This window comes from Sebastes fasciatus, chromosome 10 (assembly GCF_043250625.1).
Source record: "Sebastes fasciatus isolate fSebFas1 chromosome 10, fSebFas1.pri, whole genome shotgun sequence".
Lineage (NCBI taxonomy): Eukaryota > Metazoa > Chordata > Actinopteri > Perciformes > Sebastidae > Sebastes > Sebastes fasciatus.
The window spans coordinates 29898915-29912806 of record NC_133804.1 but is presented as its reverse complement, the minus strand read 5'-3'; the positions used below and the strand labels follow the sequence as shown (position 1 = coordinate 29912806).

The window sequence follows — 13892 nt, the reverse complement described above, 5'->3', positions numbered from 1 at the left end:
GGCGAAGTTGTTGGCAAACAGTTACTTATTTCGACACATCCAGCAGATACAGATTAACACTGGAATTAATTTGGAGTCGTGTTTCTGGCCACCTGATAAAATGTACGTCCAATATTCACCCTCTTTTAGCTCTATTTTTTGCATTTGACTTCTGAGACAAAATATCTCTTTAGCCGCTAAATGCTCCACTACTTGATCTGCCGTTCGGTACTGAGCATGAAGCGTACAGTCGGCTTTTAGAGCTTTTTAGAGCCTGCTGCAGCTGGAAACAATGCTGTGCAAGTGAGAGCGGTGAGAGTGAACCAAAACAGTAAACTTTGCAAAACGATGAGCTGAGAGCAGATAAACGCTCTGTAGAGCTGAGGGGGGATTGCAGAGTCGGGTGATAATTACCTGTGAGTTTGTCATCTATGAACGGCCTCTTTCGCATACAAGTAGTGATATAAAAATATTGATTCTGGTATCTAGTGATCTAGATTTAAAGTGCTTTTAGGAAGGTTTCATTTCAACCAGTTGAGTGTGACCTCACCTATCACACACACAGACTATTCAATGGTCTGATTCTGGTCCAATTCCCTTCTGTGTATGAACTTACTTAACAGACAGCTGCAGACTCAATGTGGGCCATCGCTAAACCAAGAGCTCTGTGTCCAAATGTCTTCATCTGTCTGTTCATGTCTCACTCTGAGACACACACAGTGTACGTGGTGTCACTCTGAATGACAATAGAGTCTATTCTCACAGCTATAATAAAGTGTAAAGTAGCTGGAAGAGGAAAAACTACAAAGAATGTTTGAACCAGGATGTCATTTAAAGGATTTTTTTTCCCTGAATGGAGGATCTATATTCTGCAGTTGAGTGTCCACCCACAGTTGCATCTATGGTCATGCTGTACTCCCTGGTGTATGTATGCAGTGTGTATACAGCAACTCTACAAAGGGAGGAAGAAAGAAAAGAATGGACAGATCTGTGGAGGCCTGATGAAAACATTGTGATATCCACATAATAGATTTAATACTTCCTGCCACAGCGTATGTATAGAAGAGAGCAGAGCCCTGAGAGACCCTCAAGGTCTGAGCGAGGGAACAACAACAATAAAAAGTGGACTTCAGTGACGTCACACGACCAGGCATGTACTCAAGCATTTGCATATAGACATGCATCATCCAGCTTCCGACTTACTCATCAAGTGTGTGTTAAGAGACCTTCACAAAAGCTATTATAAGCAGAAGTTCTAACAAACAGTTGCTTTTACAGACGGCTAAAGTTTCAGATTACGATTCTGCAGCATTAAAACAACATTTTTTGCTTTACACCTACCTTTAAAAGAGACGTTTTTGTACAAGTTGACTGATGCTTCACCTTTAAATCTGTTGTTTTTTTATGCTGAGGTTCAAAGAAACTTACCAATCACACATGATCATACATTGTCCAATAGACCCAGGATTGCACCACAACTCCAGACCCTTAATTACACACAACCTCGTCATCATGCTAATTACTGTAATGCTCCATTTGGCAGAGAGGGAAAAAATAAATGGTGAGCAGATAGTAGATGACAAAAATGCTGTTAGATTTGAAAATGTATACTCTCTCAAGATGTTTCTGCTTCATTATCCACTCCAAAAAAAACCTTCGTATTTGTTGGTGCAGGGGGGGAGAAGTACAGATTTACCTACTGTATGTCCTGGACACCCTGAGAGATGGAAAACTCACCCAGTAGCTTGTATCCAATTCACGGGGGGGAGGGCAGTGGTGGAGGGAGGGGAGGAGGTTTGGACCTGGGTGTGTCTGTATCTCACACTAGCTGCAGTGAGCAGCTACCTGGGCTGCGGTCCAATAGTCTTTTTTTGCTTAGGAAGGTTCCTAACTGAGTGACCCCGAAGTATTAAGTGGCAGCCGCGATGAGAGCTGCTTGAATTCTCTAAATGCTAAGGAAAGGTTCTTCTATGCTTCCTTTCTGATCTCCTTTAGCAGAGGATACAGCGGACCATCCTTTACGCAAAGAGTATAGAAGCAAAGAGACAAAACTAGACTCAAAACGCTTACTATATTTATAATATTTTATTGTTCAACACAGGCCGTTTCTTTAGAATATGACAATAGAATAGAAATAATTTTGTTTTACTTATGTACGGCACTTTTTAGGCGGATGTTTTACTAGCGTCTGGTAGTCGCTTTCAGTCCAAAATAGCAGAAGCATAGCTCTCGTGCTGGGCGCTGATGTTGCAATGAAACGAACAATTGACTTTCACTTCTTTGCAATATACTTTCTTTGCTTTATGAAAGGGGATAATCCCGTCCCACAATTTCCTACGTGTTCATCCACCGTTGCATAGTACAAGTGCAGTCGGATTCTCTTAGCACCGCAGTTGTATTTTCCTTATGAATTCTCCTTCACATCTTTCTTTGACCTCATGACGATTTCCGTTGAGGTCAAGGAAAAGTGTTTAGGAAAAGACATCAGGATGTTATTTTTGGCTGGACCACAGAGAGCTGTCACTGAGTGATTGACTGATTAAATGAAGTTACACGATTGGTTGACTGAGTGTCGGATTTTCCTCATTGGCCGTTGCTCTTTCAAAATGAAAAGGTGAGGAACAGTCCTTTATGCAAATGAACATGTCCAGTGCGACGCGTCCGTTGGGCTCACGAAACTTGGACCAAGCTGTCAAATTAGGCGATCTAGTTCTGAAATGAAACGAGATCCAGCCGTGGCATTGCTTATTTCCCGCTTAAAATGTTTTCAGAGGTAGATTTTGGTGGATTGTTTACACGGTATAACAGAAAGTTTATGAGCAGGCCACCATGTTGTTTCCTGATTGAAACGGCGAGCAGAAAACCAATCAGGTGCATTCAACGATCGGGTACGTCGCCGCTTGAACGTCCAGTTGAGTGGAGCAGCGCGTCCCCTAGTGTCCTCGCCGGACCTGGTGGACATGTAGCGCTGGATTTAACACTATAGACATGACCACTGACTATTTGTGTAACAATTTAACCACAAATTCACAGACTGACCGTACACGGTCCAGACATATACTCGGATTTGACCGAGTCTTGTTTTGACTATTCGACCGCAGCCCCGTTCTGTATCCTGGATTCATTTAAAGTACTTACAGTAACAAGGAATCTGCTCTTTTGACTTCTCATTTCACCTATTTTTTTCCTTCTCTTGTTTGAATTTTGAGTATAATTATGTCGCCCTAATGGTAAGCATCTAACTATCAATTAAAAATAAAGAACTTCATAAAGAGGGAGACAGGCGTTGAACAAAATGGGATAAAAGGCTAATTTTCCATAAATCACGTGAACAGCAGAATGAAATCAAGGTGTACTAACCTCGGCTTGTTTGCGCCACATGTCCAGGTTCTTGCGCTGAGCTTTGGAGAAATGGTCCCATGCCTTTTGTTTGGAAGCAGCTTGGAATACAGACACAATCTGTTCAACTGTGGCAGGACGCAGGGGAAGGACCAGAGACCATCCAGAGACAGAGAGAGAGAGAGAGAGAAAGACAGAGGGCAGGTGGGAAGGAGCAGAGGAGTGAGAAAGTGGAGTCAACTAGGGACGTAAAGAACCGTGTGAGTGTGTGTTTATATGTGTTTGTTTGTGTTTATATGTGTGTGTGCAAGCGTGTGATCTACTTACCAGCTGATGCAAGTGCATCATCTCGTGGATGGCTGGTCAGATACTGTACAGTACTTCCCACACGCAAACTTAAACAACTTGAATAAATCATACATGTTTCCGACATACCTAAATTATATATGATATGCTCCTTCACATAGAATAAAGCCCTTGAACACTGCAGCGCTGATAATACTGACTTAAAGGGTAACTTTGGTATTTTTCAACCTGTATTTTTCCCATGTTTCTGTATCTAATTGACTAAGAGAGACAACAATTTCTGAAACTGGTCCAGTATTGAGAGAGAGCGCTAGAGACGGCTGCTGCAATATGGAGCTATTCGGACAAGCGTCCACTAAAAAGTGCTTGTTTTTGCCATGACAGGCTCTGATTGTTAGTATAAGTGTCTGACATTATGGAGAGTCTCGCTCAAGGAAAAGTCTCGTTCTGAAATCTGGCGAGGTGACGTGTTACCGGAAGACAACGGTGGAATAGTGGAATACATCCATGGTGGAAACGTGAGTGCCAGCCGGGCAGAGTTTCAACGTCATGGCTGAATATTTAGATGATTTCCACAATGTGGATGAGGTCTTTGAATCTGATGTCCGCCCGTATTTATTTGAGCCAGAGTATACGGATATTCAGATTTCACAACGAGACTTCTCCTTGAGCGGGACTAGGACACAATAACAAACCGACCGGATCAAGAGAAAGGTGAGAAAAAACCTCTTATTTCTCTGTAGGGTCCTTTCCATAATGCTGTCAGACACTTATAATAACAATCTGAGCCTGTCAGTGACAGAAATAAGCACTTTTAGTGAACTTAACGTTGCATTGACGCTGCTCACTTGACCTCGCAGCTCATTTGGCGGCTGCCGGTTACAGCGTTCTCCCTCAATACTGGACCAGTTAAAACATTTATTCTCCCTATTAGTCACTTAGACACAAATACATGGTCCAGGTTGAAAAATACAGAAGTTACCCTTTAACCTTCATGAGCCGGTGGCATGGCTCTACACTGACTCTTTCTCTAGAGCCACTATGAAGTTAACAATTCTGGTTTTGAGTCAAATGTCTTGCTAACTATCAGATGGATCGCTTTGAGATTTGGTGCAGATATTCATGTCCCTCTCTGGATGAATTATAATAACTTCTGTGATCTCCTGACTTTTCATCTAGAACCACCGTTTGATTTGTTAAATGTTGTTAAGGCCAAATATCTGCGACGCTAATGACATCCCCATCGGCCTCAGCTTAATACTCTATGCAGCAAATATGAGCTTGCTAACAGTCTAAATTAAGAGTGTCAAACATGATACCTGCTACATCAGCATGTTGACAGAGACCTGCTGTGTCTGCTACAGGCTCAGAGAGCTGTTAGCGTTGCTCTTTGTCTTGTTTAACATTTATTTATTTAACAGGGGACATTTTGCTAAGCAACTGGAAGATGCCAAAAATAACCTACTTTAAGCGTGCCTGTGTTGACCACTGTGCAGCTCCACTACAGCAGAGGGCTGTTGAGAATCTAGCCCAAGGACACCTTGTTAAAGTACAGTACCTTCCTGGTTTACTTCCCCCCATGCAGATGTCTCTCTTCTTCTAAAAAGAAACGGCAATTAAGCTTCAAGCCTCGGTAGTTATTAACCCCTTCAGTGCAGCTGTACCTGCAAAATGACAGTGCAGATATAGAACCGAGCTGAGCGAGCTTCATTAGGTCAGGGAGTCTTATTACGACCAGACCTTTAACTCCGAGGTTTACCACTGTTGCAGAGCTGCAACTGACGATTATTTTCATTATCGATTAATCTGCAGATTATTTAAAAATGTCTATAAAATGTCAGAAAATAGTGAAAAATTTCCATCCCAGTTTCTCAAAGTCCAAGGTGATGTCTTTAAATATCTTGTTTTGTCAGTCCAAACCCAAAGATATTCACTTTAATATGATATCAAACAGAGAAAAGCAGGTAATATCCATATTTGAGAGGCTGAAAATAGAATTTTTTAAATTTTTTACATTACAAAATGACGATTAATCAATTATCAAAATAGCTTTTCTGTCGTTCGATTAATCGACTAGTTGATTAATCGATTAGTCGACTAATCGTTGCAGCTCTACATGTGATGTGTACGATGACAGCGCTGTGTCAGATCTGATCGTAGCTGCAGTGTATTGATAAAGTCATTCCCCTCTCAGCTATCTAGTTGTCATGTGGGTGGTCAAGGAGGAGTGTATGGGTGGTCTGTGTATCCCAGAGGTCCTAATGTACACAGGGGGGGGGGGAGTCAATATGACCACCAGCTAAGTGGGCATGTGTGTGTGTGTGCTAGCAGAGTGGTGAGAGAGAGAGTGAGAACAGTGCAGGGATCAATAGCATCTTCCCAGAACGCTGTAATTTGATGGAGCAGATCGATGAGGAAGGCAGAGAAGAGAGGAAAGGGCACAGACAAGACTTTCAGGCCTGTGAGCTTATATATGCAACAACAGTAGTTACAAACTCTTTACGCTGAGGATTATCTTTAGAAAACAAAGGGACATTGTTTCTGGAAAATGCAAGATGATTTTGAGTCTTTCAAATGTTTTTTTCAAAGCTTTGAGCACCACAAATGAAATCCTCTGCACCCCTTCCATTGTATTTGTGCAGCAGGAGAAGATTGAGAAGCCAATATCTCAAAAACCGGGGCACATAAAACGAAAACTATCTGCATGGCTGGACACCATAGGGATTCAATGACAATATGTTTTTCTTTTTTTGTGTGACTTGGGTGAACTGACCTGTAAAGGTGATACACTCCATCAGAGACCGACCTACAGTGTGTGGATGAAGAGAGTTGTACCCAAGTGAAACTTGTGAAACCTCCTCAGGAGGCCAGTCTCTGTGATAGTATTAATATGATCAGCAGTGCACAAGGAGGAAGGAGAGGTCATGAATAGGAATGTGTTTGTATGATGATGAATACAAGGACATCTCTCTCTCTCTCTCTCTCTCTCTCTCTCTCTCTGTGTGTGTGTGTGTGTGTGTGTGTGTGTGTGTGGTTTATACAAATGCACCCACACATACACCTTCAAAGTGTCCTACATGTATTATTCATCTAATAAACAATGAATGGTAAGAAAACCGGGAACTTCCACTTTGCGTTGAGGGATGTTTACGTTCTATTTAACATGCATGTGGTGGGAGACGCGGAGAAAAAGTGCCGCAGGCGGTGGTGTAAGCCAGCAGCTGCACAGCCAAAGCTGTCAAAAGTGGGTAGGAGAAGTATGCTATGCCTTTGGCCTTTCATCAGCTGAAATGAGCCAAGCGTGCGTTCACTGTGTGTGTGTGTGTGTTTGGCCTCCACTGTATTCATGCAAGTGTTGGGCTACTTACTACTTTCATCTGAAAGAATAATATTCCACTTCAGTCACAGGCACCAGTGCTATTTTTTTCCTTTAATGTTTAACATATTTGTATATTTGTAGAAATAAAAAAAAAAAGGAGCGGGACGCTGAACGCCGAGTTTAGAGTGATGCAACAGCACTGTTAGGAAGGAAATAAAACTTACCTTTAAGCCATCCTCCCAAAAACAAACTAGCGTGAAACAAGATGGCTTCTACGAGGCTATAAAACTCAACAACCTTTATATCCACAATGTGTATTATATAATAATATTATACTTACTTATTCGCAGCATTAAGTACTTCAGGCACAAAAAGTCTTACAGTGTGTTTATGATGTGTGTCTGCTCCTATGATAGGGGAACTTACACCAAACCAGAAACTTGGCCAAGCATGGATTGGACTCATTCTTATCCTCCTCCTGTACTTATACTGCACAACAAGGATCAATGTATTCTAGCAGTAAACTTTAAATGCTTTGGCCTGGTGTACACTTACAGTACATGCAGTATAAACTGTTTTATACATCCGGCTGTGTACGTGTGTGATTGAGAACAGAAGACTCACATTGACCCACTATGCCGGCCAGAGCGGTCTTGAACTTGTCTTTGGCCTCCTCCACCTCCTTCTCGTGCTGACTCTTCTCGCCCGTCAGCCGGCGGATGTGGCCGTTGGACGACTGGATCATGGAGTAGAAGTTGTTGGCGTTCCTGCGGTTGACTTCCCCTCGTTCCAGCCAAGTCAGGAGAACACGCACTGCTTCGGGAAACTTGCCGTCCTCTAGTGAAACAGGTGAAGACACGCAGAAATCAAACAAAAATAGATGATTTCCAGGACACTTAAGTTGGTGAAAGCAACAGCTGACAAGCTGAAAAAGGATTACAAAACCTTCTGAAAGTGATTATACTCATAATCCACGAGAGTTAAGGCTGTAAATTGTGACCAAACAGCCCTGATTTCTGGTAGAAAACAGATATATAGAAGAACATAAAGGCAAATACAGGTAACTTTAAATTAGGACTGTCAATCGATTCAAATATCTAATCGTGATTAATCGCATGATTGTCCAAAATGAATCACAATTAATGTGCAATTAATTGCATTTACCAGTAGAAAATGTACCTTAAAGGGAGATTTGTCAATTATTTAATACTCGTATCAACATGGGAGTGGGCAAATATGATTGCTTTATGCAAATGTATGTGTATATTTATTATTGGAAATCAATTAACAACACAAAACAATGACCAATATTGTCCAGAAACAATCACAGGTACCCAAAACTGCATGCGATTATCATAAAGTGGGCATGTCCGTAAAGGGGAGACTCGTGGGTACCCATAGAAACCATTTTCATTCATGTATCTTGAGGTCAGAGGTCAAGGGACCCCTTTGAAAATGGCCAAGCTAGTATGACATGGTTGGTACCAATAGATTCCTCCGGTCTTATAGTTTCACATGATGTCAGTATCTTCACTCTAGCTTTCAAACTGAGCCCGCTACAACCTAAAAATTGTAAGTTGCGTTAATCCTTTAAAGAAATAAGTGGCGTTAAAATTAATTTTCATTAAGGCGTTAGTATCGCATTAACTTTGACAGCCCTTGTTTAAATACACACAGTATATTACCAAGCACTTTTTATTTTGATGAGTGAAAAGGAGACAGTAATGTCAGGGTTAATGCGAGCAAGGTGAAACTGAAAAAACAAAGATAAAACATAAAACCACAGTAAATTGTAGAGAACAAGGCCAGGAGAACAAAAAGACATCTGTGCTACTGGATGAAAGGAAGAAAGAGAAGAGTACATATGACAGACTGGCATTCACTCGGTAACAAAGAACAACTTCACAGACCTCGATGACACCTGAGGGGAGTAGAAAGAGATGGTCTGGGTAAAAAGTTCTTCTTGTCATCAAAAGGACAGATTGGGTTTGGAGTACAAGAATAAAACTGGCACTGAAAAGGGCTAAACTTTTCCTCTGGGTGGAAGATTGAGGGAAAAGAGTAAACCTAAATCTGCAGCAAACCAGCCAGGATGTGTGCTGCAGCAGCCCAAAGTGTTCAGAATCAAATCTTTTGGCTAAAACAACACCGTGTTAGGGTTCTTTACAGCAGGGCCTGGGGAGGGAGAGCTGAAAAAGACACTCGCAGATGGCAGAGAGGCAGAAAGTCACAGACATTCTGTTATCGGGCGACTGGAAGTGTCACCGCTCATTAGTGAAACAAGTTTATTCAGCCAGAAAGTCGACGGAAAGCTGAGAAGAGGGGGGGAAACGAGAGAGAGAGAGAGAGGAGAGGATGAGCAGGGGAGAACAGAGAGTGCGGAGAGAGGAGAGTAGACGATAAGAGAGAGGAGCATGTGCTGAGGGAAGAGTAAACTGATACACCGGGTTTAACAGCCTTTGTGTAACGTCTTTTTCAAAACAAATTCCCTGAATTTGTCGGAACATGAGAGAAGTGCTTTGTCAGTTTTACCAGCTGCAGTTTAGGACCCTTCCTGTAATGTCTTGGCAAGCTCACAAACAGACAAGCACAGGTACAGAACTACTCTTTTACCTTATTCTTATCCCTTCCTTGTCAGTTTGTTGTTTGCATGAATAATGATAGTGCCATGAATGGATCCATTTTTACTTTTGTTTGCTCATTACAACTCTTTAAAAACGGTTCATCGTTGTTTGCATGATCCTGTTGAAATCAATATAAAACAAATACCATAACAGCTAGAGCATTCATTCTTTGTGCAGTGGAAAGCCAAGGCTTCTATCGTTCGTGTCGTCATGTTAAACACTCGTGATGACGTCATTACATTATGTGTCGGTACAAAACGCAGTGACAACGAGCAGTGGCGCCAGATCCCCCCCCCCCCGGGAGATCGCTGACTACATGATCTCCCTTAAATCGATGTGAAATAAAAACCATAATAGCGAGAGCATTCATTGTTTTTGCAGCAGAAAGCTAAAAGGCTTCTGTCTTTCACGTCATCACTTTGTACGCTCTTGATGACGTCATTAGATTACGTTACGTGTGGAACGTAAAACAATATGCTTTTGCACTTGTTCTGCTCATAAAAATGTGCATTTTCTAAATAACTTTTATGGAGTTTTAAGAAATATTTTGTCCATGTTTCTACATTTAGAAATATTTTGGATAAATATGTTTTGGGTGTTTACTTAGTAACATTTTATGAAAATACATGTCTGATTTTTGTATTTTAATTTATGACACAATTTCAATACTTTTGTCAATTATTATGGTTTATTGACTTACATAACCTTTTAACTTAGGTTGGACAGATTTAAGAGATAAGAAGAATTTGAAGATCCAAGAAATTACATCATAATAAGCAAAAATACCAATTTCTAATGCAGAGTTCAAAGGGTTAACAATTAGTGCTGTATTTGTAAATGCCCTCAAGTTGATTACAGAAAATTCTACATGTGTCGAGGTTTTGCTTCTCTACTGAGCTCTGTTGCTTATGTTTGTGCTCTCACATCATGCACATATTTTATGTTTTGCCAACCTTTGATCTTGTCTCCCAGCTGGCTGCACTCGTGCTCCGAGTAGTGGACGATGGGAGGAGGCGAGGGCGGCCGGAGGCGATCCTCTTCGATCTTGCGCCGGTGCCTCTCCTCTCTGGCCAACATGCGCTGGTGACACTCCCACTCGTAGAGGTCGTCTCTGGCCTGGGCGAAGTCCACGTGGAGACGGCCGGTGTCTTTTTTGTCTGTGCTGGAGCCCAAACGGATACGGTAACCTGCGGGAGACAAAAGTGTAAAAAATTAAGAACCAAAAAGTGAGAAGAGGAAATGGAAGATGGGAAAAGTAAATATGATGGGAGAAGCAGATGGGAGAGCGGGGAATGCATCAATTAAAATGAAGTATTCTGTCTGCTCAGACAGATTTATGTGATTTACACAATGTGCTGTGCATCTTGCAGGTGCGTAAATGCCCCTAATTTTTCAAAAGATAACTTGTCTTTACTACATTTTGCTTCTTAGCCATGCTAGTGACGAGGCTCTAGTGGTAGCATGAACTTTTTGTGCAGACATTCATGTTCCCCAGAGGATGAATCCTAATGACTTTGGTGATCCCATGATTTTTCCTCTAGCGCAAGCAAAAGGTTGACATTTGTGGTCATTGTGAGCATGTTAGCACGCTGAGGTTGGCATTCAACTCAAAGCACCGCTGCCTCCGTGCAGCCTCACAGAGCCGCTAGCATGTCTGTAGCCTCTCATAAGTCTTGTTATTAGATATCTGACAGCAGAGAGAAAACAAGAAACAAAAAGGGGGGAGACAGAAAACGAGGGCGACATGTGACAAAGATCCCCTCGTCGCATTCACACTGCGGAAGTCACGGTTACGTGGTTTCCACCTTAAGACCACCGCAGCAACGCCTGAACGCCTCTTAATTTTTGACAGCTGTCAAACTTCACACTTCCCGTTCGCACCTTGCGGACACTCTTTAATTAAATATCCTACTATGTGATAATCAGTCACGTCTTACATCTTCTAGTCTGCTCACGAAAATGAAAACAGAAATTATGTGCACCACCACCACCATACATCTTTTTAATGCAAAAACGTGCCTGGAGGCGTTGATGCGAGTACAAAACGGAGCAGGAGAGTGAAAAGGTACACACATGAAGTTTACTCTATACGTTGCAGGGTTTCTTTCCATCATCTTCCACAAATTGTATTTAGACTATTCAACATTGTTGAGTTCTACCTGCCTCCCACTTCTCTCTTCATCCTCCTCAAACCTATTTCGCTTGTTGGATCCCTTCGTTTGACAAGATATACTCTAAATGTATTGTGGAGTAACAGAAGGACTGCATCCTTTAGTCAATACACAAGAGATACTTAGTGAGGCCAATTACTTCTCTAGAGGCACTGAAAGACCACAATATCCCTTCATTACTCCCTACTTCCCTCTCATCCTCACACTCTCCCTCCTTACTCAACTTCCACTAATGGCTGGTTGCGGATCTAAAGTGAAATCATGCCCATTTTGTGATTTAATTGGTTGAAATGATCAGAGAGTGTGTTGAAGTGTGAGTGTTGGGGGTACACATGTGTGAGTGTGTGCTCCAGCCGGACACAGTAATGATGCCCGATGTGATTCACTGTGAGGCCCAACACGCTCTCATCACAGGAGAAGGGAGGGGGGGGGAGCAGTGGTATGGATGCCAGTGCAAACAGGAAAAGAAATGAGTAGGAGTTCGGGGGTTTCTACTTCAGTCTGCTCTCCCTGCTTCAGGCTCCCAATCTACCACAACTTCAATATTTCATACGGAGGAGATCTCAGTGTGCTGGGGCTGCTGGAGTTTGTGTCATTGCTGGGTGACTGTGTTTGCTCAGTGTGTGTGTGTGTGTGTGTGTGTGTGTGGGTGGGGTATTATTTATGGGAAATCTACACAGCTCTGTCATCTGGCTAATATATGGACCCTCAGCTCCCACGTCTCCCTGTAAGAATAAAGGCAGACCAAATCACAGGACCTCTCATTCAAACTAATTCACACACACACACACACACACACACACACACACACACACACACACACACACACACACACACACACACACACACAGACATTTGCACACGCATGAACACACACTGAATAATGCCAGGAATACTCGGTTAAATGGGGTTTTTCCAAAGTAGGACTATACGGCCAGGGCGGAGAGATTTAAGACGTCTCTGGGCCACAGAAGCTGCTGTGAAAATGAAGATAAGATAAGAAACCATAAGCTGGTGTCACATGGTTAGTAGAGATGCTTTTTTTTTATTTGACCTAATGGTCATTTATATCTTTTGTTGTGTGAGCCTCTCGTAGTGGACCTCTTATTACTCTGTGAGTGTACCAACTGTTCTTTCCAATAGTAAACCTAACACAGTTTTGAAGAGGGTGAAAGTGTTGATTATGTGTGTTTTTTTCAGTTCAGTTTGGCTCTAAATAATACAATACACATGAACCTCGTCTACTGTTGCTATGGCGAGGAGGGCACGAATCAGAGTTGTATCGGATTCAAAATGGTTTGTCATTTCGATGCTGAATTCATCTCAAATTTACCCAGAATTCAAAAGTGAATTAATTCATTAAGTGCCTTAAACTTGCATTCTTTCTAACAGCCAGCAGGGGGCGACTCCTCTGGTTGATTGTATAGAAGTATATGAGAAAATGAGCCTACTTCTCACTTGAGTTATTACCTCAGTAAACATTGTAAACTTGAGTTTATGGTCTCAATCGCTAGTTTCAAGTCTTCTTCAATACAGCATGATGTTCATTTAGTAAATTATGGTACCATTTAGAGTCAGATAGACCATAAAGCAGGGGATGCTTCAGGGCGGGGCTACCTTGTGATTGACAGGTCACTGTTTATAATGTTTACTGAGGTATACACAGAAATATCAAACACAATAAGCACTTACACAACGAGGTTTTAGAGATACGATAGCTTACCCGACAGGAAGAGAGCCTTGTCCACAGTGAACTCTTCAGCAAATCTGATATGGCAGAAGTTTTTCTTGCTTTTGCGTATGGCGGTGATTTCGCCACACTGCCCGAAGACCTCCATGATGAGCTGCTCCGTGGCGTTCTCGGGCAGACCGCCGACAAACACCGTCTTACACCCCGGAGGGCGGTCTCTCGTGGCCGGAGGCGGGAGGTCTGTTCAACAAAGTAGGGGGAACAAATGAGAGAAAAGAACAGTTATGAATCAGCCATCACTAGGTTGAAATATTAAGACAGACAGGGTTGGAAAACAACAATCTGAATGATGAAACTGTGTGCACTTGCATTTATGTGGAGATAATACAGCTGAAATACAAACAACTCAAGGAATGATTCAGCTGTCCCAGAACACTGAAACTCGATTTTCAGTATGAATTATG

General features: G+C 42.1%; 1 protein-coding gene across 4 annotated transcripts in view; it reads right to left on the bottom strand.

Annotated features, from left to right (window-relative positions):
- Positions 1-13892, bottom strand: part of enox2 (ecto-NOX disulfide-thiol exchanger 2) — a 209735-nt gene that overhangs the window by 23884 nt on the left and 171959 nt on the right. For all 4 annotated transcript variants that reach the window (XM_074649303.1, XM_074649302.1, XM_074649305.1 and 1 more), the window contains 4 exons: positions 13462-13668; positions 10521-10754; positions 7568-7780; positions 3340-3446 (listed from right to left, as the gene is read on the bottom strand). In XM_074649303.1, coding sequence (XP_074505404.1) covers positions 3340-3446; positions 7568-7780; positions 10521-10754; positions 13462-13668 — 761 coding nt within the window. The remainder of the gene's footprint in view (positions 1-3339; positions 3447-7567; positions 7781-10520; positions 10755-13461; positions 13669-13892) is intronic.